The sequence below is a fragment of the Crocodylus siamensis genome, chromosome 8 (assembly GCF_052110815.1).
Source record: "Crocodylus siamensis isolate JL-2025a chromosome 8, ASM5211081v1, whole genome shotgun sequence".
NCBI lineage: Eukaryota > Metazoa > Chordata > Crocodylia > Crocodylidae > Crocodylus > Crocodylus siamensis.
The window spans coordinates 7719533-7742762 of record NC_143402.1 but is presented as its reverse complement, the minus strand read 5'-3'; the positions used below and the strand labels follow the sequence as shown (position 1 = coordinate 7742762).

At 39.2% G+C, this 23230-nt stretch overlaps 1 protein-coding gene across 3 annotated transcripts in view; it reads right to left on the bottom strand.

Annotated features, from left to right (window-relative positions):
* Positions 1-12825: 12825 nt before the first annotated feature.
* The window catches only part of FMR1 (fragile X messenger ribonucleoprotein 1), a 38010-nt gene continuing 27605 nt past the window's right edge, over positions 12826-23230 (bottom strand). For 2 of the 3 annotated variants that reach the window (XM_090061721.1, XM_090061722.1), the window contains 4 exons: positions 19857-20052; positions 19163-19342; positions 17670-17752; positions 12826-15387 (listed from right to left, as the gene is read on the bottom strand). In XM_090061721.1, the coding sequence (XP_089917847.1) occupies positions 15226-15387; positions 17670-17752; positions 19163-19342; positions 19857-20052 (621 nt within the window). In that variant the 3' untranslated portion in view covers positions 12826-15225. The remainder of the gene's footprint in view (positions 15388-17669; positions 17753-19162; positions 19343-19856; positions 20053-23230) is intronic. The other variant, XM_090061723.1, reaches the window with a different exon arrangement.

Here is a 23230-nt window from a genome sequence, read left to right as displayed (position 1 = left end):
TCAGCAACTCAGACACCTCAGAAACATTCTTGTAAAGAAAAAATGGCAGTGGCGGTTCTGTCACTGAGCTACTAGTGTTACCTGTAGGATTAGCTATTCAGTAATGTCCGTCTCAGAAAAATAAATCAAAACTATGCTAAATGTTAGTTTAATGATGATTGACGTTGTGTAACTTGCTCTATCCCCATTATCATGGCATATGTGTGTGCATGCACACATACATGTACACACACACACAGTAGTATCAACACTGCAAAGCAGTGACATACTAATATTCAGATAGCTTAAAGGTTTCAGACATTTCAATAGAAGTATGTAGTAGCTTTAGACATAATTTTTCCTCCACTTTTGTTCTTAGCCGCTCTCATTACATGTCACTTTTTTCCTCCCGTCTTTTTATTAGCTTTCCCTCCTGTCACGAATCTCACGATACAATTTCTGCTTTATTCTATCCTGTGCTAGGTTTCTGTTCATCTCCCTCTTCAAGTCACTTTTGCTTCTTCGTTCTTTTCTTCTCAGATTTCCTGAGCAAGAACTTCACCATGCCTTCTGGCTGCGATGAAAGTAAAAATATGGTTTTCCCTCTACCAGCAAGTTGAGAGCTGGGCAAGTCGAGGGCTAGTTCTCATTCCCCTCTCTTTCCCTGTATATCATAAACTGATAAGGAGCACTACCTGTGGGAAGTATTTAGTTTTCCTTCACTTTTACTGGTGTTATGCACTTTCCTTTGGATCTAAGATTCTGGCTAGGAGATAGCATTTTGAGCAGCCTAAGTGAACATTGCTAGTTATACCATCATACAACTTCACTTGGGATTACATTTGTAGCACTGCAAGGGGATTAAGTGGTGGGCTGTTTTATTATATTTTATTATATTTTTTCAAGTACTTTTTGACACCTTTGTTGTTCATGACTGGTAGTGGTTGTTGCCCCTTTACTCCCAGATGAAAAAGGGGAACAAGGGTAAGATGCTTTTAATAATTAACACCTATAGTTGAGCCTATACAGTTGGGAGAGGGGACTGATTGCTAAACCAAAGGTGGGTCGGGAGACCAAACCCATCTAAAACCAGGTTTCAGCATGCCAGCACACCTGCCTACAGAAGAACTCAGTTTTGGTCAGTGTAGCTTAGGCCTGTATTTCAACAGGAGCCTGGCGTCATCAGGCAGACTTCTGTGCCTGCTTGGATCTGCTTTTTGTCAATGAATCTCCAAAATGACAGGCAGGTTCCTCCAAGGAAGGACAATTACAGGATTAGGTCCTGATGATGTATAGCTGGTCTTTGGAAGAGATGCCTGGACTTGATACCTGACCTCTTTCCAAGTCAAATTAACCCCGCCATTTTTTATATGTTTACATAACAGACCTTTGCTTTCTTTCTGTTGCATTTCCTCTCATCACTTTTACATTTGTCTAACCACCCATACTTCCAAATTATTTCAATAATGTGGCATGTATCCAGTTCGGCATGAAGTAGTAATTTCTTACCTTCTCTGCAAATAAGTACAGCAGCAAAGTGGAAGACATCCAAAAATAACCACTCCTCCAAATCCAAGGCCAAACAGTCGCAGTGTCTGTTGGGGTGCTGTTGGTTTGATGCAAGGCTGCATTAATGATGCATGATCTAGAGAGCTAAATTGGAGCCTCCTTTGCTGATACACTAGAGAGAACAACAGCTATTGAGCAAGCTAGGTGTGTAACTAATCCTGCTACGGGATGAACAGAATATGCAGATGTTGGAAATGGGCACCGGTCAGAAAGATCAGGTTCGGAATCTGATCTGAATCCAGACTGCCCAGATACTTGACTAAGGTCAGATGTAGGCTTCAGTTTTCAAAAGTCACTAGTGGCCAAGTGTGCCCAGAGCCTGAAAAGCAGGTGCCTTTAAAGGTGCCCCCAAAAATGGGATATGTAAAACCATTGATTGGCCCCGAAACTTTAAGCGGCTCCCAGCTCAGGCCTACTTTGGCTAGAAATTACCTTTCAATGTTGCAATATTGATGTCTGGAACTTCTGCAGCATTGTTTTAAAGGCTTGATCCATTCAAGTCAATGGCAACACTCCCAGGGCCAAGCATGTGTTGTATGCAGCCAAAGACCATCTTATAGAAATGCGAGTGCCCTGAGTCAAATGTCTGCTAAGTGCTTGGATTTTGTCAACAGATTGTTATGATGCACACAGCATGTGCTCCCAGGGCAATAAGTGTGTGCATCTTCTTTGGACATATGTTGTACATCCTGGAGCATTCAAGTAGCTAATTAATCTATAAGCAGATAATTTAGTAAAATAGTAGGCCCTTGATGTTTACTTCCAAACAATAAAAGCTTAAATGAAATGAAGAATCAAGCAGTTGCAGCTGAATAAGCATATTTAATTTTAACATTCATTTGAGTGCATGTCCTAAACTGAGTGGGAGAGCTATAATTCACTACACAGTTTCTCTCTGCTGTGGCTAAATGTCTTTTTACACAACATAAAAGCCAACTCAGAGAATGAGTTTTATTAAAGGCTTTATGAATTTGTCTTGCCCCTAGCGAATAGCCAGATTCTGACAGTGTGATTCATTGAGAACATTACTTAACTCAAAGATACTCCCATGATACCAATGGAAAATAATGGAGGGTGGTGTTACACACCTGGAGTAAAGGTTTTGGAACTTGGCCCTAAGTTTGATTTGCTGTTTCCATTGTTATGATTACTACAGTGATGATGTCCTCAAATAAGTGGAAATCAAATGAGAAATATTTTAACTTACAAACATTTCTTTTAGGTGTAATGGAAAGATGGAGCAATATTTTAAGCCTCTGGAAGCTAGTGGATTATTATGGAGGAAGCAGGCTGGTTTATATCAGTTGAAAATTTGGCCCTATCAAGTTATTTTTTATAGCTTATTTTATGCATTTAAATTTTGGGTTTGGCAAGATTTTTTTCCGGTTGGCCCAGTGTGCCACTGAAAGCTCTGCAGAATGAAACCAGATATAACATAGTACTTGTCACATTGGAAAAATTGAGACACTCAAAAAATCATTCTTGAAGAGCAGACCAGAACTGGATGCTAGTAATGGTCATGCTACTGCCAAGTGGTAATATAATTTACTTATTGTAATTATATTCCCTACTTTAAGTACCCAATGAGCACAGTAGTCTTCTTGGCCACAATAACTCAATGGGAGCTCAGGTTTAGCTGATTATTCACCATAATTTCCCAAATCATTTTAAAAGTCACTGCTTTCCTGGACAGATTCCACTAGCCGACAAATAGGGCCTGCATTCTTTGTTCCTAGATATATGACCTTATGTTCAATTGTACTGAAATGCTCATTGCCTGCTTTTGTCAAGCTTCCCAAGTAATTGAGACTGCTTGGCAGAAGCGATTGTCTTTTATATTACATTATATGCAAATACTGCAATAAGCGCTGCACTACATGGATGAGAATGGTACGCTGAAAAACTAAGGGAAGAAACTGAACAGAAAATCCCAGGTTTTGACCAGATGAAACGTTTGGCTAAAAGGATTCTTAGCAATTTATAGAACAAGCACGCTTACCATCTCCGAGTGGGATGTAGCAACTCAGGGCACTCCTCCTTTTGGAGGAATGACAGCATTTATTTTCCAGGCATGTCGTCTTGTTAATATTCTCTCCTGCAGGGCACGCAACTAATGCTTGATCTTCTTTAGGGCGACAAGCTTACAAAAAACCAGAATGTTTCAGTTCTTTGAACAATGCTCAGTCAAACCATTATATAACAATGTCTTGACACACAGAAAACTTAGCATTTCAACTTATTCATTCTGTTTTGATAGGGCACATTGCCCAAAAAATGTCATTCATTTTCTTAAGTGATTAATTTTTGGATATGGAACAATAACTCCATACTAAAGCTACAGGGGAAGCTAAGATCATGAGAGACGCGACATTTTTAAACTGCTGCTGCTGTTTCACTAACAACGATATTAATAAGATATTCAGAAAAATATAATCTAAATAGTGTTTAGCTGAGTTTTTCCTAATTTTAAGAGATTTGAAAAATAATGGGGAAAACAAATTTAGTTTGCTGATTGGACAGCTTCTCAAATAAAAGAAAATTAAAAACCCTACACGTTTTAACTAACTGATGGTGGCATGCTGCACCCGTCTGTCTCAGTGTTAACCACTAATTGCTTGTACTTAAAAGGTAGTAATTTTGCAATGGCAGTAACAAGAACCTAAGGTAATAGTGAAATATAATTAAAATATTGCTATGTAATCATTATTCAGATCATCTCTATTAAAGTTTAAAAGTACAAATACACCCCTTCCTCCTATTTATACAACACTTTCCCTACAATTCTGGGAGATTATTTGGTTCCAGCCATAGTCCAATTTATCACCCCCTCGATCATGCACCTATCCAGTTTAATGGTAATGGTCCAACCCAGTTAAACCCTGGGGGAAATCAGGCACTTAATGATGCTAGATACTTGCTTATCCTGTTCAGGAATCTTCAGCAGGTATAAATTGGTTTAGCTTCATCAACTTTAAGAGTTTACGCAGGTTTATACCGTCTGAGGACCTATGCATCTAGTGTCACCCCCAGACACTTCACTTCCCCCATGACTTTCTGATGTCATCATGGAACTAGTCCTGCATTCTGCACATCCCCTTCACATCCTACATTGTTCATGTACCTTAACATCCCCTGGTGGGATCAAAACAGTATTGGGTGCATGAAGAATGCAGCATCAGACCGTGTCGTATCAATTATCATGCTTTCCGTGTCTATAGCAAAAATCACAGCTGTATCACACCACTGTTTTCTTTCCCCTATTGCTTTGAAAGTGTCCGGCATAAACTGGTTGAGGATAACACATCACTTAAGATGAAGGACTTTGTTAGGGGGCATTAGTGCAGTGGAAACAAATGGGCCTTTGTTCCAAATGTGAATAAAATGTTATGTGGAAATAATATAAAGCAACCTGCTAAGTGACATTTTAACAAAGTCTTATGGTATTGGGTTGAAGGTTTCAGATATTTCTCTTCTCAGCATTCAGTGATCACAGTAACACTTACTCACTGGGTTGAAGAAATTTAACAGAGCTTCTGATATATCTTCTAGTTTCATTTTAGGTTTGCTGGGTGCCACTTCACTTCTTTTTAAAACATGCTGAGTTGGTGATGCAAAACCTGAAAGCTCATAATGATTAGCTCATTATCATCAAAATATCCATAATTAATTAAATGCAATGACATTTTCATACTGATTATCTTTCATTACGACGGCATTTATAGTCATTATGAATTTTGTCTACTGATGGCTAGCAGGGTTAAGTATAAATGTCTTTTTCTGTTGTATTCAATTATATTACTTCAATTTGCTTCATGAACCAAATGAGCAAAGAACTATAGCTGTGAAATTTAAATTATATTAAAGAATCCTTTCAACTGGAAATTGTCAAGACCAAGAGCATTATTGTTCATACACAAGCGCAGACTTCTTGAAACATGTACAATATGACTAAAGATATATTTCCTTCTCATTATTTATATAACAGCACTCCAAAGCCTCAGCTGAGATCAAGATCTCTCTGCAACAGACACTGTAATGGCATACAGTAACACAAAGTTTCTGCCCCAGAGAGTTCATGCTCTAAGTAGCCAAGCCAGACAGAAGTAAGAGAAAGGAATAATACCAGCTCCCTCTTTGATTGAGTGACTTCTCAAGGTTGTGCAGGCCATTTGTAGCCTGGAAGTGAACCTAGATTATTCTGGGCAGTGCCTTCACCAAACGACTGTCCTTTCTCTTGGTACAAGAGGACTAATAATGGGTAAAGAAGTTCACCATACATCAGAATAAGACCATCACCAACAGAAGGCTCAAAAAAGGGAGAAGGGATAAAACCTAAGAGACAAATGAGAGGAACCACCTGCACTCATGATCTGATACAGGAGTGAGCTCCAGCACCTCAGAGCTGTAATATTATTGGTAGATACTCTTGAAATGTTGGCTGACTAACGATCATTTTTCAAGGAAAAATGCTGCCATTTCATGGAAAACTCCAATCTTTTGGTTCAATACTAGTGGTATATGTCACTCTCCAGTGGCTGGTCCACAAGTGACAAGATCCTATCACTGCTACCAGTATATGGATTTACTCCTTGAAGCCAAGAAGCTGGGATTACTGCTTTCAATGCTGACAGCCCTGGAGTTAAGCCCAGGACTTCTTCAGATAAAGAGTGAACTGCCCAGGCTAGTAGCAACGACTACAGCATGACAGGATACTGAACTTAGCAAGAGTTTATGAAAGTAATTAACATCTCTTTCTCCAGAGTGTTGGTAGTCTGCTCAAATTGCTCCTGGAATGTACTGGGATTGCCCAGGATGGGTTATTACTTCACAGAAATATGGGATTCCCCTAGGAGAAACAGCTCTGTCTTGTTTCCTTTTAAAGGGCATATCCAGATGAGCATGTACATGCATTTCCCCAGAGACAAAGAGCAGTGACACATAGTTGGGGGCCTCCTAAGGCTCGAGTGGCGGGAATCCAGGTGCCCCAGAGCCTGGCTGGCAGGTGTAATGTGTCTCTGGCCAGCCAGGCTCCAGGTTCAGGTGGTGCACACCTCACTTCTTTCTGCCTCAGGTTTTTTTTTGACACCAAGATCTCCCAGTGTCAACCCCTCCCTGCTGTGCTGCAAATTAGCCATGCAGTGAAGGCCTGCACGTGCAGTGTGTGCAGTTTGCAGTGCCGCAGATGGGTCTGCAGCACCACGAACCGCATGTTCATGCTTAAGACCTCTACAACTAAAACGTTTGCCTGTATTCAAGCCACGTCTCTTTACAACTCAGCTTGCCAGAAGATCTCTTGCTAAAGCTTCTGTTCTATACATTATACAGTGCCCAGCATGTTCTTAGACTTTGTGGTACTCCTGATTTCACCTAAATAACGGGCTGAGGCAGACTGTAGAATAGAAACACTATCGTTAATCCCTTCTAAACAAAGTTAGAAAAAAAAAGAGTGAGATATGATGCCAGATGGGAGACAGCTGATTCTTACCAAAAGCCTGGTCAGATATACAAAAGAAATTACAATTTGTGGAGAGAAATCTGCATGTTTCTAAATTTAATATGTGCAGCACTCATGTATTTCAGATGGGGCTGCATAATGTCAATAGCACATTTTGTATTGCAGCCAAAACAATGCTGATGGGTAGATATATTTAACAGTAAAATTGCTTGCTGCTATTAAAACTTTTTTTTCTTTGCAGTACTCACTTGGGCTGATGATATGATACAACAAAAAGATGCCGCTCCCCAAGAACTGATTGCCGGTTGCCATCTGCATCATTACTATATTAAAATCAAAGACAGAGTTATGGATGCATTTAAGTAACCCTACCTCAAAAGCTTTTCTTGATTTCTGTGATTTTGTCTTTTTGTAGCAAATAGGACTGTGTATGATGATGGAAGAATCCAGCAAGATCCTCCTCCGTTAAAAAACAAAACCCCAAGGCCTGGTAGGTATTTTTTTTTTCAGGAGTGATTAATGGTTCTGGATGCTTTAACCTGGGAGTGCTCAATGCGAGACACTTAAAGGGGATAACCATAGTCAGGAACTTGTTTAATAGTTTCTGAACACAAACCTACTTCAAATGCCTCAAGTTGGGAAGTGAAGAACTGAGAAACCCAATCACTAGCCACTTCTTGAAAACCTTGGCAAAGGTTTTAGTTCAGGTTTAGCATCCAGAGTTAAGAGTTTCAGGACCAAAGACATCTGTACAGATCCATTCAGAACGTGTGGCGCTTTGGATGAAAGTAAACGTGCTGCCACCCAGGTCAGACCACATGCCCATCTAGTCCAAGAATACTCTCTCTCACACACAGCTATAAAATGAGGCCCTAATCATCGTCTTTAGTCTTTTAAGGTCCCATGGTACTTAGTCACTTAGGATGGGACTGGTTTTGGCCAAAGTTTCATCATGACTGTTCTGCAGGATGTGACAGCTGAGTTGGCTAAGCTACTTGTTTTCTATTCAGCTAGATCTTTTTCAAAACAAGATTAAAGCATGCTGGGATAATGAGACAGACTTTTAACAAATCTCACTTTCAATCATGTGGGTTGGGGTAGCTTCTAGAGGCTCCCAGACCTGAATCCTATTGTACTAGCTGTTGTACAAACACACAGAAAAGGGAGCTGACATTTATGTGTACCCTCAACACAGAAGCCCTATATAGCAAGGGCTCTGCTGCTAAAGGATTACAAAAACCATTGAGTAATAGGATGGATTTTTTCTGCAGAGTACTACAGAAGAGATTTAAAACAAGTTTGTGGACTTTTTTTTCCTTTTTTTTTATTCTCAGTAAAAGCCTTCACCAAGACTTGTGTGTGAAATCATTTCCTTTGGGACATGCCACAGGATTCATTAAAGGGAATCAAGGGTCTGAATATATTCCACAAAATATAATGCAAACTGCAGAGCAGAGAGGAAGGGAAAACAAAAGAAAAGGCAGAGTCAGGAAAGGGTGAAAGGAGGTCCCCCGTTTCCCCACAATACTGATCTTTTCTCCCCATCAAACCTTCTCGCAAGTCATAAGAGGTGCAAGCAGATGGTGCCTAGAGATATCCCAGTCAAGCAGCTCATGCACAGCAGAATGACAGCAAAGCAAGTGATATAGGATAGGGAGACAGCAACAGTCATCACAATAGGAATCTCTATTAGCCGTGGAATAGGTCATAATGACAAGATGAGATGCTTGGGATGTGTGTCATGGATGTACCCTTCCTCCTCCACAAAAAAAGGGTCACCAGAAGAGCAGAGACTAAGGCCCAGGCACACACTTATTTAACTGCACAATGGGATCTGATGCCCAATCCCAACAATTGCTTCTCCTGCCAGGCTACACATTGACAGCAGAATCAAGGATCAGATCCCAATTGTGTCATTTGTCAGTACATGGAGAGCCCAGGATCCTAGGGAAATGGAGCCCAGGGTCCTAGACTGGTTGAGATGCCTGTGGTCCTAGGGCTCAGATAGACAGTTAATCCTGAGAATACACTAGAGCTGACTGCAGACACCAGCGTGGTCCCAACCCCAGGACTGCACCCGAGTCTCGAGCTGGCTCTTGTTACCCTGCCATACATTTCATTTAAGGTGCGATGGAAATCAGCCACAAAAATGATACTCATCTGTGGAGTATTTTTTGGTGCGTTTAACAGATTAATCACTTATCTGTAACATCTGCCAGGGGCTTAAATTAGGGGTTTTCCAGCCCTAGCATCCCCCCCAAAGGCCTGCCAAAAAGGTTGTTCGCCACTGGCCTACCACAATTTTTAAATAGACAAGTCATCTTGAAAGGGTTTTTCCCCCACTGATTTAGAACACAAAAAATTTAGCTAACTTTGGATAGGTAGCACTAGTAGATTAGAATAAAAGGGATATTCCCATTTCCCCACTTGCTGAAACAGGCAGACTTACTGTAGTTGACCTGCTGCTCCCTGTAATAACTTCCTGCATGGATCCAGTTGTGATGCACTTTGTAGGTGTCTGGAACACTTCGGATAGCAGTGGGCTTTGGTTTGCAGACCTCCACCCTCTCCCTCCCCATATCTCCTTGGGACCTTCAACTGAATTCAGCTGATGCTACTCCAGTTGCCGAGAAGGCAGATACATCTCCCTCCACATAGGTCCCTTTGGCTCAAAGGATGGGCCTGGAGTTCAAGACTGGCCTCCTCAGCAGCCCTATTTCATGGGGATCACCAGGTCCAAACAGGTCTCCCCTCTTGGAAACCTCAGCTTGAGACAGGAGCAACCCTTGGGGGCTATGACAGAGGTGGCAATTAGACTCTTGCTACTAACTTGGGTGCTGGTAGTATCCTCATTTTCTCGTAGGTTCCATCCGTGAGCTGCAGGGAAAGAGTAAAACATGGTAGTGGAGGTCACCAAGCAGAGGGACAGGTCCTAGTACAAGTGGTTCAGGCATGCTCTGGATTCACTCAGGACAGACCTGGGGGAGAGCAGTTGTTGGCCAGCTTTCCCAGTTCTGTCTGGCTTCTCCCCTAGATGGCGGGGGGGAGGTAATCAAGTCATCCCTCACCAGTCTGGCTTGTGAGGGAAGCTTCATCCTAAGCTATAGATCTACCCAACAAACAAGTTAGGAGACAAGAATAGATGAGTTGGACCCCTTTCCCATACTGTAAAGGTCATGTTATATGTTACTGAAGTTAAATAGAGTTTTGTAAAAGGTGATGACTTATTTGGTTATATTCTTAGGTACAAATATGACAATTTTGAGGAATCTATTGTAAAAAAGTGCTGATGTTAGGGTGGAAGATACTAAAAATCGGACAAAGGCAGGGAATTGGTGCTAGCACAAATGTGGAAGATGATAGCAAGAAGCTGTAATCAGCTCAGGAGTGGTGCTGAGGGCACAACCCCCCCAGAAATCAAATGCAACACGGAGCTGGGAATTAAATATATTAAGCTAAACTCCTTAGTCTAAAAAACACAAAGATTTCTGAAGAAAATCCACAGATCAGGCTAGGTAGGTGACTTGTCATGAGAGAAAAACCTGGAGGCAACCTCAGGTAATAGAGCCTTCCCCTCGTCATGTGACAAGACTGACTGTGCCACCAAACTGTAAACAGGCGAAGAACCCACTGCAAGAGATCTGTGAATCTTGGTACAAAGGTTTAATAAATAAATAAATACATAAATAAAAGTCACCCCTATGCTTTCTGCTTGCTTACTTCTTAGCTGTGATGATCATTTTGGTTTTTATTTTGGGCTCGCGAATCTTCCCCATTTTACTGCAGGTTCTTTACTGATGACCGAAGCTAAATTCACCAGCCTTACATCACACACCTTACAATGATGCTGTTTTTGTAAAACCCAGCTACAGCTGGTTCCTTTTTTTTTTTTGCCTAAAGAAAGGATAAAGCAAGATTTTTAATTAAGGGTACTTTAGAGGAGCATTTGCAGGCTCTGGAAGAGGAAACTGTTGGAGCAAGCTACATTTGATAGTGCTTTAGCCCTTACTGGAGACAAAGACATCCCCCACCCACCTACAGAATCAAATCCAGAGCCAGATACTCTGGAACAGCGCAGCGTGCAGAGCCTCTGTAATAACTCGCTCTCACAGGCTACTTGCAGACGTGGAAAAGAACAAAAATGGTGCTTTACTCTACTCTACTTCTGACCATCATGCATTAGTTGGATGTAGCTTTCCCAGTGTCTGAGCAGATTAGGCACTTTAGTGGGGTTTTTATCTAACAGTTGATTGAATCAGCCTACATATAAGCACCAAAAAGCCCTGCTGAAGCTCCCGATCTAGACAGATACTGCAGAACTGGGTCAAAGTAATGCGCTGCTGCTTCTGGTAAGGAGTGCCCCATCCCCTCTCTCCCTCCTGCTACATCTATCAGTGCCCATAGAAAGCTGTGTCCCCTGGATACCTGTTGCACACAGGACTGAAAGGTTACAAAATAGAAGGCAGCCATTTGCTTTGTATTTCTTTCCAAAGATTCAGGAAAGCCTTTGTATGCATCTGGAACCATGAGAGATGTTTGAGATAAGCGCGCATCTATACAGGCAATAAATTCAAAAGAGCCACCACTTCCATTATCATGTTTTTATCGCCTCTGAGAACTAACCACATCAGCGTTTCTAGAAGACACATGAATAGAGAGGTAGCCCTCTAGAAGACAGAGCTGAAAAATATTAATTGAAAGTGAAGGCAAGATTCCTCCTCTGAACTGGGTGTTAGATTCAAAGGCCATACTGAGATAGCACATTCTGATATTTGCAAGATACCTGAAACTTATGTACTGTAATCACAGACCCACTCGGACGGATTTTGAGCTCAGTTGGACAGACCTCTGGTTTTAATGCCATACACAAATTTGAAGAATATCAAGATAATTTAGTCCTAACACCATTAAAATAGTAAAGCTCTCTGAACATCCTGACTTTCCTGGTTGCGACTGAAGCCAGGGGAAAATGCTATCCTACTAGTAATTTTAAAACTCTATTCTAATTTCTAATGTAGACTAACAAAGTAAATACTTTATTACATTTCAGAAATTTTATGCTGAATCTTGTTTCTTTAATGCATGAAATGACCTAATATTTATTTTATTTTTAGAGGAATAGTTCTTTGAGAAACTCTTCTGATAAATCAGTCTTGGTCTTGCTGTTATGGAGCCGCTCAGTAACTTAAAAAAATTAAGCGTAAAACTTTTGTAAGCCAATTTTAGTTCATGACTGATAAAGAACATGGACTTTGCAAAGCTAAATAAAGGTTCCTGGTGTGCTTCAGAATACTTGCTGGAATGATTAATCTAGTTTCGTCCCAGACTTGACACTGGAGAGCTGCACAGTGTGCTGAATCAGGAAATAAGTTAGCCTTTCAAGATAACTTCTATGAATGATGAGGCATCTACGCTAATAATCATATTACACTCTCTGTATTTAGATCCTGTTCGTGGCTAACAAAGGCACAAAATATAATCTCTTGGAGCACAGATGCAAACTGGGCAGGAACAGAAGCTCAACTTGAATATTTGATTCTTGCAAGCAAAAATACTAAGCGGAAGTAGCATCATCTCTTGTTTTACTGGGTTAGGAATCTGCCCTGTCTTCTGCCTGACACCTCTCTATTCAATACCTTGGAGAGGCTTAATGCTAACCCTGACAACCCTTTTCTCCCCTAAACCAAAAAGAAAAAGAAAAATACTGAGAAAGAAGAAAGAGGTGGGGAACCTCTCTCCCTGGTTTCATAGATGTTTTGTTACTTTACAGAATTTGTGTTTAATCCTATGAACTTAAATCCTAATCATCATTCACAAATACCTTTCAATCTTAAAAAAACCTTTATTTTTTAAAATAATTTTAATTCATTAGACCATATTTTATAAGTTACCAGTAGGATCTGAACCCAAGCATCAGACAATCTGTTGCACTTTCAAGCTTTGTAACAACGCATGATTTTTTCAAAATAAAATTTTACATTTAGATTTACAATTTATGTTTTTGAAACTTGCTAACATTTAAAACAGTGGAATTTGAATCGAAAGGGATACACGTTCAACTTCAGCACAGAAATACTGTAAAATATCATTACCCCCAAAATGCACTTGAAAATGGAATGTAATTAACCTATCAAACTGCAATTTTAGTAATTAGTAACTAGCAATTTCACATAAATCCTAGTTAGCACCTTATTGAATTCAACTATTGAGTGTAAAAAATATAGTGCATATAGTGTAATAGCTCAGCATGTATTGTACCGTTTCACCAGTGAGGTTTCATATTCTTAGCATTATCACCAAACTTGAAATCTGGTAATGCTTTCTACAACAAATGGAAATAAACAATAACTACAGTTAAAGTTTAACAGAGAAATATAAGTTCTACTTGTTATAAGTTGACTCTTTAAAAAAAGCAATCATTTATAAGGATTGCATCAACGTCAATTAGCAGAGGAAGATCAAACTTTATTGAAACTGCTTGCATACAAAATATATTGCACTATAACCAAACAAATGTCAACATAAAATCCAATCTGTTGTAGCTAATATGTACAGAGAATATTGCCCAAGAGCAGTTACATTACAAGGTCAGTCTACCTTGGTTAATTATCTACAGTATTTTAAACCAAACAGCTTACAGATGATGTGTGCAAGGTACCAATTTCTGTTTTCAAATACTATACATTCCCAAAATAAATAACTAGAAATCAACATTAATGTTTGGCAATACTTTAAGACATTTTTATATTTGTTATATCATGTGCAGTTTGTTGCCATTTTTATATGCTCACTTGTATGCAAGGAAAAAAAAAAACAAAGGGAAAAAAGCAAAGAAACAAAACTCACAAAATACATCAGAGGCAAGGTCAGGTTTGTACAGTTCTGTACATAATCAGTGGCTCTCCTATTGGAGTAATTTTAATAAAATGGATTAAAATGAAGGTCCTCACACAGTTTTGCTCAATAAATTTCAATTCATGATCAGAAATAAAAGAAAAAAAGTACAATTCTAAATTCTACCCCTTCCCCTCTTTGTGTACTATTGTACTTTGTAACAAGTTCTGCGACACCTTTCAACTAGCTTCTGAATCAGAGCTTGTACCTCAAAAATTATGAAGAATTTATCCTGCCTCCAATGTTACCTAGCTACACTACACCTGCACCTTACAGGGTATCACACATGGTAAGTTTCTTCCTATCTCCCCTGAGATAAGCCCCAAATTAAACTTTTAAACACGTGGGAAGATGAAACAGGTTAGCATTTTTAAAGGTCATCTGGCCAAATAGCAGGCACACACTACTATCTTGTGAACAAGTTACATTTGTTCCCTCAGTAACAATGAATTTTTTAGTTTTCCACAAATGGAAAGATTTTTTAAAAAACTTCTGTACTGACTACGAAGAAAAAAAAAAATTACACCCCTTGTCTCAATAACACTATTCGCCAAATCTTCAGTGCAAAATAAATTTCCTATTCTTATAATTGCCTAACCAGATGTTTATGTAAGGAAAAAATTATGGAAAGCATGCACTCTTCTATAAAGTACTAATGTCTGACAAGGTTTGCTACATATATTTTACATTTAGTGTTTCCAACTCATCTTCCCTGATTTCTGCATCCAAATATAGTATTCCTACCTGCCAAGATATAAAAAAGGCACAGATCATACAACTTTTTTGCTAATGAAAATGACAATTGTTACATCACACATATTTCAGGGTCCACTAAAATACTGAAAAAGTGGACCAAAACGTGAACTGACACAGGACATAAAACAACATAGCATTTTATGAAGAACTTGTAAGATTGAAAACAGAAGCCCAATTTGATTACTGCAAACACTATTTATTCTGAAAATTGAAATTGAGCAGTGATTTTGACCCGATGCATTAAAATGGTACAACTGAACAGAAAGTATACCAATGCACAGCTCAGTATTTTTAAAACAAACAAAAAAGAATCTTTCATTGTTTGAAGTGCAATACGTACTTGAAAGCATTTTTCAGAAATTCAGATATTTTTATGCAAATATTTGAATAACTTCTTATTCTGAAAACAACTGCATACTGGTGATGTTAAAAAAGGCTAACAGAACTTTTATGTTCACTTCATGCCCTGCGCCATCTTGCCTGCTATTCGTCTTTGGCCTAACAAGTTTCTCTAACGTGGAATAAGAATTACTGAAACAGTATAGGAAATATGACTTTAAGTATTATGCAGTTTAGGGTACTCCATTCACCAACGGTTGCTGACCATCCCCGCTGTCCGATTTCTCTTTCTTCGGATTACGATCTTTACCCGTGCGCATCCGACTACCTTCACTGGAGGTATTCTGTAATGTTTTAGTGTGGACACTCCTTTCATTATTGCAGTCAATTCTGATCTGAAACAAGTCAGAGTTATATAAAGCATACCCATTAAATATTCCCCAGGTCAACAATTTTAAAAGGGTGAATCCCTGGTAGTTTGGGCCTTACCTTTCAGGTTGTATTTAAAAAGGGAGCTAGATTTGAGAAAACATGAACTGAAATGGCCTTTGGTTATTTTTAAAATCCATCACCTGCTGTTTTTAAAATGTCTACATTCAATCTATCACAGGGAAACCAAACACCACAAAGCATTCCATTAGTGCAGGTGAACCAGAAAGTAAAACTCAAGTGTGCTAGAGTTTTACTGCTAAATAAGGAAGAAGTGAAATTAAAACTCTGTATATTGGAAAGTCAGTAAGATTTTAAAAATTATTTCAGGTTTCATAATTGAAGATAATTAACTATTTTTGGCGGTCAACATTACATTATCTAACTGGCCACACACTGCCAAGATTTTATGTAATCCATCTAGAAGATTTATGTGGCTTTCTAAGTGGTCAAGAAGAATTTTACAGAAGCATCTTAAATGTAAGATTTTTACTGTGATAGTTGTAAATCCTTCGGGCCATTCTTGGCATGTTATATGAAATTTTAAAAATTATCTACGTTCTGATCAGCCAGTATACAGGATTCCCCAGCATTATGACTCGAAACAGTTCTCAGCATAGTAAAAATTCCTGATATGCTGATAAAAAAGTTAGTTTCTCCCCTGACTGAACATTTTTTCAGTTCATCTCAATTTATCTTCTTGACAAGTATTACTGAGGAAAAGAAATGCATTTGTAAATCGTGTAGTTGTATCAAAACTTTGCAAATAAAGCCTGTATATCCTCAGGTACATGTAGAAGACAGCATATGTCATCATCCAACCAGCACCTCCAGTTTTGGGCATTAACTCCAGAAAAGCTCTTCACCTCGCTCAAGACTAGGATCCTCCCTTTGCTTGGAAGGCATTTGAAAGAACAAGAGAGTCATCTCAAATTCTCCATTCAGTGGCTTCCCATTTTCCCATGTGGAAGGAAACAGCAATAGCTCATCTTTTCCTCCTGTTACGGCCAGGCTTAAGTGGCAATAAACACTCTGGGGGATGCCAAGGGTCCTAGAGACCCGTGTCATGCTGTAAGTAACAGTAGAGGCATCATACCTTGTGCTACGAAATACAGTCCTACCAAGAAGTTCCCCTCTAAAAGATGTCTTATTTTATGACACTACAAAGAGCTCAAACACAAAATGATCATAAGAGCGTATATCATTACTACACATAATGTTTGTCCTTGCACTCAGCAGAGAAAGGTAGGGCAAGCTGGCACCTTAGAGTAACTGGTTCCAAAAGGTAGGAGCTCTCATAGGCAATAGCCTACTTCAGTGCCTTCATAGCATCTGACAAAGTGTGTTGTTGCCTCTCAGGACCAGTTATGGCTAAAGCACTACCCACGTCCTACTTTCTACCTGACTTCAGGATAGCATGGTTAACCATGTCTGTGGTAAGTGGAAGAGGTACTAAAAAAACCTGGAAAAAAAAGGATTAAAAATGAATTGAAATTATCACTGAACGAGACAAGACCCCAACCACAGGGTCACACCAGGATCTGGGGGAACGTTTGTTCACCAGAGCGCCCCAAGGGATGACGAGGTCGAACGGTCACAAACTCCTGCAAGACCGTTTCAGGCTGGACATAAGGAAGAATTTCTTTACTGTCCGAGCCCCCAAGGTCTGGAACAGCCTGCCATCGGAGGTGGTTCAAGCACCTACACTGAACACCTTCAAGAGCAAATTGGATGCATATCTTGCTGGGATCCTATGACCCCCGCTGACTTCCTGCCTTTTGGGCAGGGGGCTGGACTCGATCTCCCAAGGTCCCTTCCAGCCCTGATGTCTATGAAATCTATGAAATAACTAAAACAATGGTCAGACTTGGTGATAATTTAGGACAATGTAGGAGATGTGGCCAGTCTGAGCTATGTTCACAGATCAAGTTTCTCCCTCATCTTTAAAGACACCTTTATCAAATTCAGTAACATTCTAAAGGGCTAAGAGGTTGTAAACGTTTTATATTTTCTATATATGACAACTGTATATTACACAGTAACATATAAACTCAAGTTGCCTCCATATAAACTTGCAAGATTAAAAAAAAGATGACATTCTTATAAACTTGGCTCGAGAACAGGGAATCCACTGATCATTCAGTGAAGTGAGTGTTATCTGAAGTTTAGAACTGGCTGATATTGGTAAATTGGTAAATATTGCTTCTATGATATTTAGATAGTGCACATATCTGAAAAGAAAATTTACCTGAAGTGATCCATCTGCTGTTCTCCCTTTAGTATCTCTAGAGTTACGCTGACGGTTATCTGTTCGAGACTGTTCGTCGTTTCCTGTAAGGAGAAATCCTGTCATTTTTTGTAAGCAGCAGTTACTCTTCAGAACTTTTTATTTCTCTACCCAAATTAAATGCATACATTCACTATGGAGCTGTTTTAGCTTAAAAAGTAAATCTTTATTTACATAACATAACAGCAGTTACAGTGCTATAAACTGCTATTTATAGTCTGAACGATCAGTGGTTCAATGACTCCTCCTGGTGGGCCACAGTACAGTATATAGAAAAAATACTGGGAAGGACGAGAGACAATCTATGGGAGGGTGCTAAAGAGTTGAGATATTTCTCTTACAAAAATATGTATAAAGAGGACATTATATATTTAGTCTTTTCTGTGAATGGCTTCTGTATTTTCTAAACTCAGCATTACCCTTTCCAGAGAACATCACTAAATTTGGCAGATAAACAAGTAAGGGCAGGCTCTCCCTGCCTGGACCCACCACCACTGCAAGGAAGTAAGCGTTGTGATAAATAAATTTCTTTTTTTGAATTGCGATGTCGTTCAATTTACAACATTTGTGGAGGAATGCCATGCAACTGGGGAGGGGTGCCTTGAGTCTAAAAAGGTTGAGAATCATCACTACATACAATGGCATCACATTATAGAGGAGGAGATGGGTAAAGGGATTTATGAAACAATAATTGTGCTGTGGTAGGTACTGTGCTGTAGCAATGGGCAGGACAACTTACTCTGACTTAGTGTATAATCCAAAGCCCAAAGTCAACTGGAAATTTTCCACTGGCTTCAATGTGGCTGAATTAGGCTTAGAGGGGAAGGTATAGTCTACGAGCTATATTAGGAAGGTGACTGATTCAATGGAGTTCCTACTAAACCAGACGAAAGAGCAAAGCCATACAGCTGGTATGTGGAACACATGACAAACGTGATATATGGTCCGTAACCAGTATGTGGGAATACAATTTACGATCCATGATGCATCTTTCCTCTTGGATTATTAGTATTCTGGCATATATTTGAGTGGTGAGTATTCTCTCTAACCTCAAATAAAGTTGGGAAAAGCAATTCAATAGTTAAAACTTTTCCCCTTCAAAGCAATTTACAAACATTAAATTAAGAATGCACCAAATCCTCAATCAAGGTTGTACATCTCAGATTGTTCCAACATATGAACTAAGAAGTCAAGGAAAATAGATATAAAAGCAATCACAATACTCTTATTACCACTTAACAATTAACAAGGGTAAGGTATAGGAACAAGTTTGATTTATATAAGTGGTCTAGTAAAACTAATTTATTTTATACTTATTTATTTTGCACCCAAATGTGTCAAATTTTAGCATCTTGGGAACATTATATAGAAATGAAATAGTCAATACAGAAGACTACTTGAATCAAGAATCTAACACTGAATTCCCTCTCTTTAAAAACTTAATATTAGATTACCTTTGAAACCTCCACGTCCCCTGCCACCTTGGCCTCGTGCACCACCTCCACGTCTTCGCCCATCTCCTCTGCGAAGGTAATTCTCCCGTTCTTCTTCTGCTGGGGCTAATGACCAATCACTAAGCTCATCCCTATGATCAGATTCTGTTTCAGAAGCGTTCGATGCTTCAGAGTTGGTTCCTACCAAACAAAGTAAAAGAAACACAGATTGTCTATTTTTGGTGCAATGGAAAAAAAAAAAGAACAAAACAAAGTTGCAATAGATGGCTCATATATTTATTTAAAGTTCTTGTCCCATCATAAGTAAGTATAAGTTGGGTCATAGAAGTAGCACTCTCAGTTCTGGAAAAAACAGACCGACAATACTAGTGAACACATCTGGCAGTGAACGAGTTGCATGCAAATTCTTGACTATGCATGTTACTTCAGTATATCAAGTCCATTTGCTTACTATTTCCTCCCCCCCCCCCACAGACATTGGGAGACAGACAAGAGTCATGTCTGAGGACATCTGAAAACTAAATCTCATGTTCCCCCACACAAGACAACTGGACAGTATTCAAATACTAAAAACCCTTTGGTTAATATCAGCTGAACTATCACTTCCCTGCAACATTCAAAGCTCAAAGTACTATTTGTTAAAAGATCATCCAGCAGGTCAGTCTTAAATTACAGGAATACTCCCGATCCCTACCTGAAGCATAGCCTGGACCACGCCTGCTGTGCCCTCTGTTTCTATAGGGTCGACTACCCCGTCCAAGTCCTGGACCATCATCAGTCATATACCCTTTTTCTTTATCAGTACGATTTGGTGGTGGTCTAGAAGTAGCTCCAATCTGTCGGAGTTGCTCATCAATTTGCAATCTTTCCAAACGTAGTTGGTCCACCTCCTAATAAAAACAAAAAAAATTAGAAAAAATTACTATTTTTAATCATTAGTGTTGTTTGTTGTAGTCATATTGGTCTAAGGACATAGGCAGATGAGGTTCTTTGGGTAGATGCAGTTTTTTTTTTGTTTGTTTTTTTTTAAATCAGACCAACTAAACAGTTGGAAAAATTGTTCTTTGCAAGCTTTCAGGCACAACCACAACTTTGTCAGGCATAGGAAGGGTCTTTATTCAATTACTACTAGTACAGGCAGGAAGTAGTCTCCAAGGCAGGGGCAGGCAATTATTTTGGGCAGAGGGCCGCTTCCTGAGTTTTGGCAAGCCTTTGGAGGGCCGCATGATTGGCAGCCAGGGGCAGATGAATATTCATTTTCTACATTTTTAGGGGCCCCCGTGGGCTGGACAGAATGGCCTGATGGGCCGCATCCGGCTTCCAGGCCGCATTTTGCCCAGCCCTGCTCTAAGGTGACACCTTGCTGTAACTGGTTCAGAGAGATACCATACAATAGGTTGTTGTCTATAAAGGCTCATGCCTCTGTGCCACCCTGCTTAACCTTCTGCCTGACTTTAGAAAAAAACCCCCACTGTTAACCACTTAACTAAATGTGGAAACCTATTACAAAGTTTTCTCGTCTTTGAGATATTTTTGCCAAGAGTAATATTAAAAGACAAAGGAGCTGTTTGGCTTTGGGAACACAGTTTGTAATTAGTCAAAATCTGTTGACTGATTTGTATACAGCAAGGGGTCAGCAACCTATGACCCACAGGCCACATCTGGCCCATGGACATGAAGCCTCAAGTGCTTTCAGTGGTTGAGGGCAGGTTTCTGTTGGGTGCTTATCCTGTGCCACTGTGGACAAACATGGCTGTGGCTAGATTAGGTCCTAGCGCCCACCTTCCTCCAACCCGGGATAGGGCATTCTAGCCTGCAGTTGGAAAAGGCTACCTACCTCTAGTCTATAGCAAATGTATCAAACCTTCAAACACTGACACCTTTAGGAATTACAGATGAGCAAAGTCATTTGTTCCTAATATTTGGATAGTAACATTATTTTCATTTTTCTTAATGCAATTCATTTCAAAACAGATTTGGATTTTTTAATAGGCATGTGACAACATGCACTATACATGACAGGAAGGAAGTGATTTCTAGGTAACAGTACTGATTTTATACAAAGTCCTCTCCCAAATATTAGGATCTGAGGCTCTTATTCCAGAAGCAAGACAGCTTGCATAATCTTTAATTTTTGATACTGCTTAATACTGACCAACCTAATGCACTACCTTTTGATTTTCTGCATTTCCCTGAGTTTGAACATAATAATCTGAAGTTTTTTTTAGATAGGAAGGCATAAGCAGGCTATTCAAACTGCTCATCTAGTACAGCAAGTACTTCGCCAGCAACTCACAGGTTGCACAATAAATCAGGAGGAAATTCATTCACAACCAGCCTTTAAGACTGGAGACTAAAGAGCATGGAAAGTAATGCTAAACTCTTAAATATTTACTTGCATGACTTCTAACTACTATTTTTGGAGACGTTACTATGCCTAGCTAGATAAAATTTATTCTAGCTAACTTGTGTTTTGGTAGTCAACTCATACTTTTCTAACTATGTAAAAGGAATCATTAGCAAAAATGTTCCCTCTAATGAAATTCAAATGAATTCAAATAAAATTTACTTGAATTCATTTAGTTGGTTATATGGTTTATATCAGCAAGCTCAGAGCTGTAGTCTTATTGTGCTTTCTGTACAAAGTGACAAGGAAGCCAAAAGAAAGGGAACCAATAATACTTCCTGTTAGTATGGATCAATATCTAGCTGTTAATGGTTCAGAGAGAAGAGCAGAAGATTAATAAAAGCCATTATCCTCTTACCAGAGTAAGTTGTAAGTGCACTGACAATGAATTAAGTGAATTTTTGCTGCCAGTCTCTGGTCCTCCCACCAAAGGCAGAGCATCTGGGCAGCGAGAGGAAGGGCAGATGGACTATTAAAGAAACAACTTGTGCTACCTTCTGTTTTACTGTTAAGATGACAACCCAGTGCTGCAGACTAGAGGAAACATTATGACGTTGCAAAGCTAACAACATATAAAGCTAAACTGCAAAACTTTTAAAATGGGAAGAACAGAAACAAATTTAAACTTTTCTCTGTAAGGAGATCATGTCTGCAGCTGACTAAAGGAAAGGAGGAACTGAAGGTACTCGGACCACGGATGCTGAAAGTTCAAAGCTGTAAGAAAGATCCTTATGGTCCAAGTGTGCACTGCTCTACACAGTTCACAAAATGCAGTGGTACTAATGGCATGTATATAAGAAAAGTGTGAAGGAAATTTTGTTTTCACTTTATCTATTACAATGTAATCTAGTCACTGTTTTTAATCCTATGTTTTGTGCCTTTGGAGGCTATATTTTTCACCCCTTCCTTCAATCCTTTAAAAGAATGGATTTAACAGCATTACTAACAACAAATCATGAGGCACCTAACTTGAATGCAAACGAGACACGCTATTTAAAATCACTTATTAACATTTGTTCCACAGCCAGACTTTTTAGCCATGACACCATTACTCTGTTAGGTAGCAACTCCGGTATATTGAGGTGAACACCGTGACATTATCAACTATCACTCTAAAAAGAACAAGGATTATATCCTTGATTACATCCACTACTTAATCTTTTATTTCAGCTATATTATTGATAGAATTGTGGCTAATTATTTTAAATTTATCAAACACTGGTCTCAAAAAATGCATCAACTATAGTCCGGTTATCAGATCCAAATAATTTTATTCTTCTTTGCACCTATTTCACATTCTTGCTCTCCCCTCTTTTAGTTGCTTTATCTTTTTCCACTTACACAATCTGAGTTATATGGAAAAATGGCAGGTACACTTGGGAAACCACTTGTGTCAGTGTATTACTATCTGCTGTCAGCTGCTGTGTGACCTTCAATATGGCTATAAAAATTAAAGAAGCTTCTCAGGAAACTAGACACTGATACATGTTTACTCAGTATATGATTAAGATAACCCCTCAAACAAGCTGGTTTCCTTAACTTGCATAAGTAGTTGAGATAAAATAAGATCTAAGAGAAGCAAAACCTAAATACTCAAGCAATCAAGATACATTTTATATAACCAACTAATAGAATTCAAGTAATTTTATTTGCTGAGAACA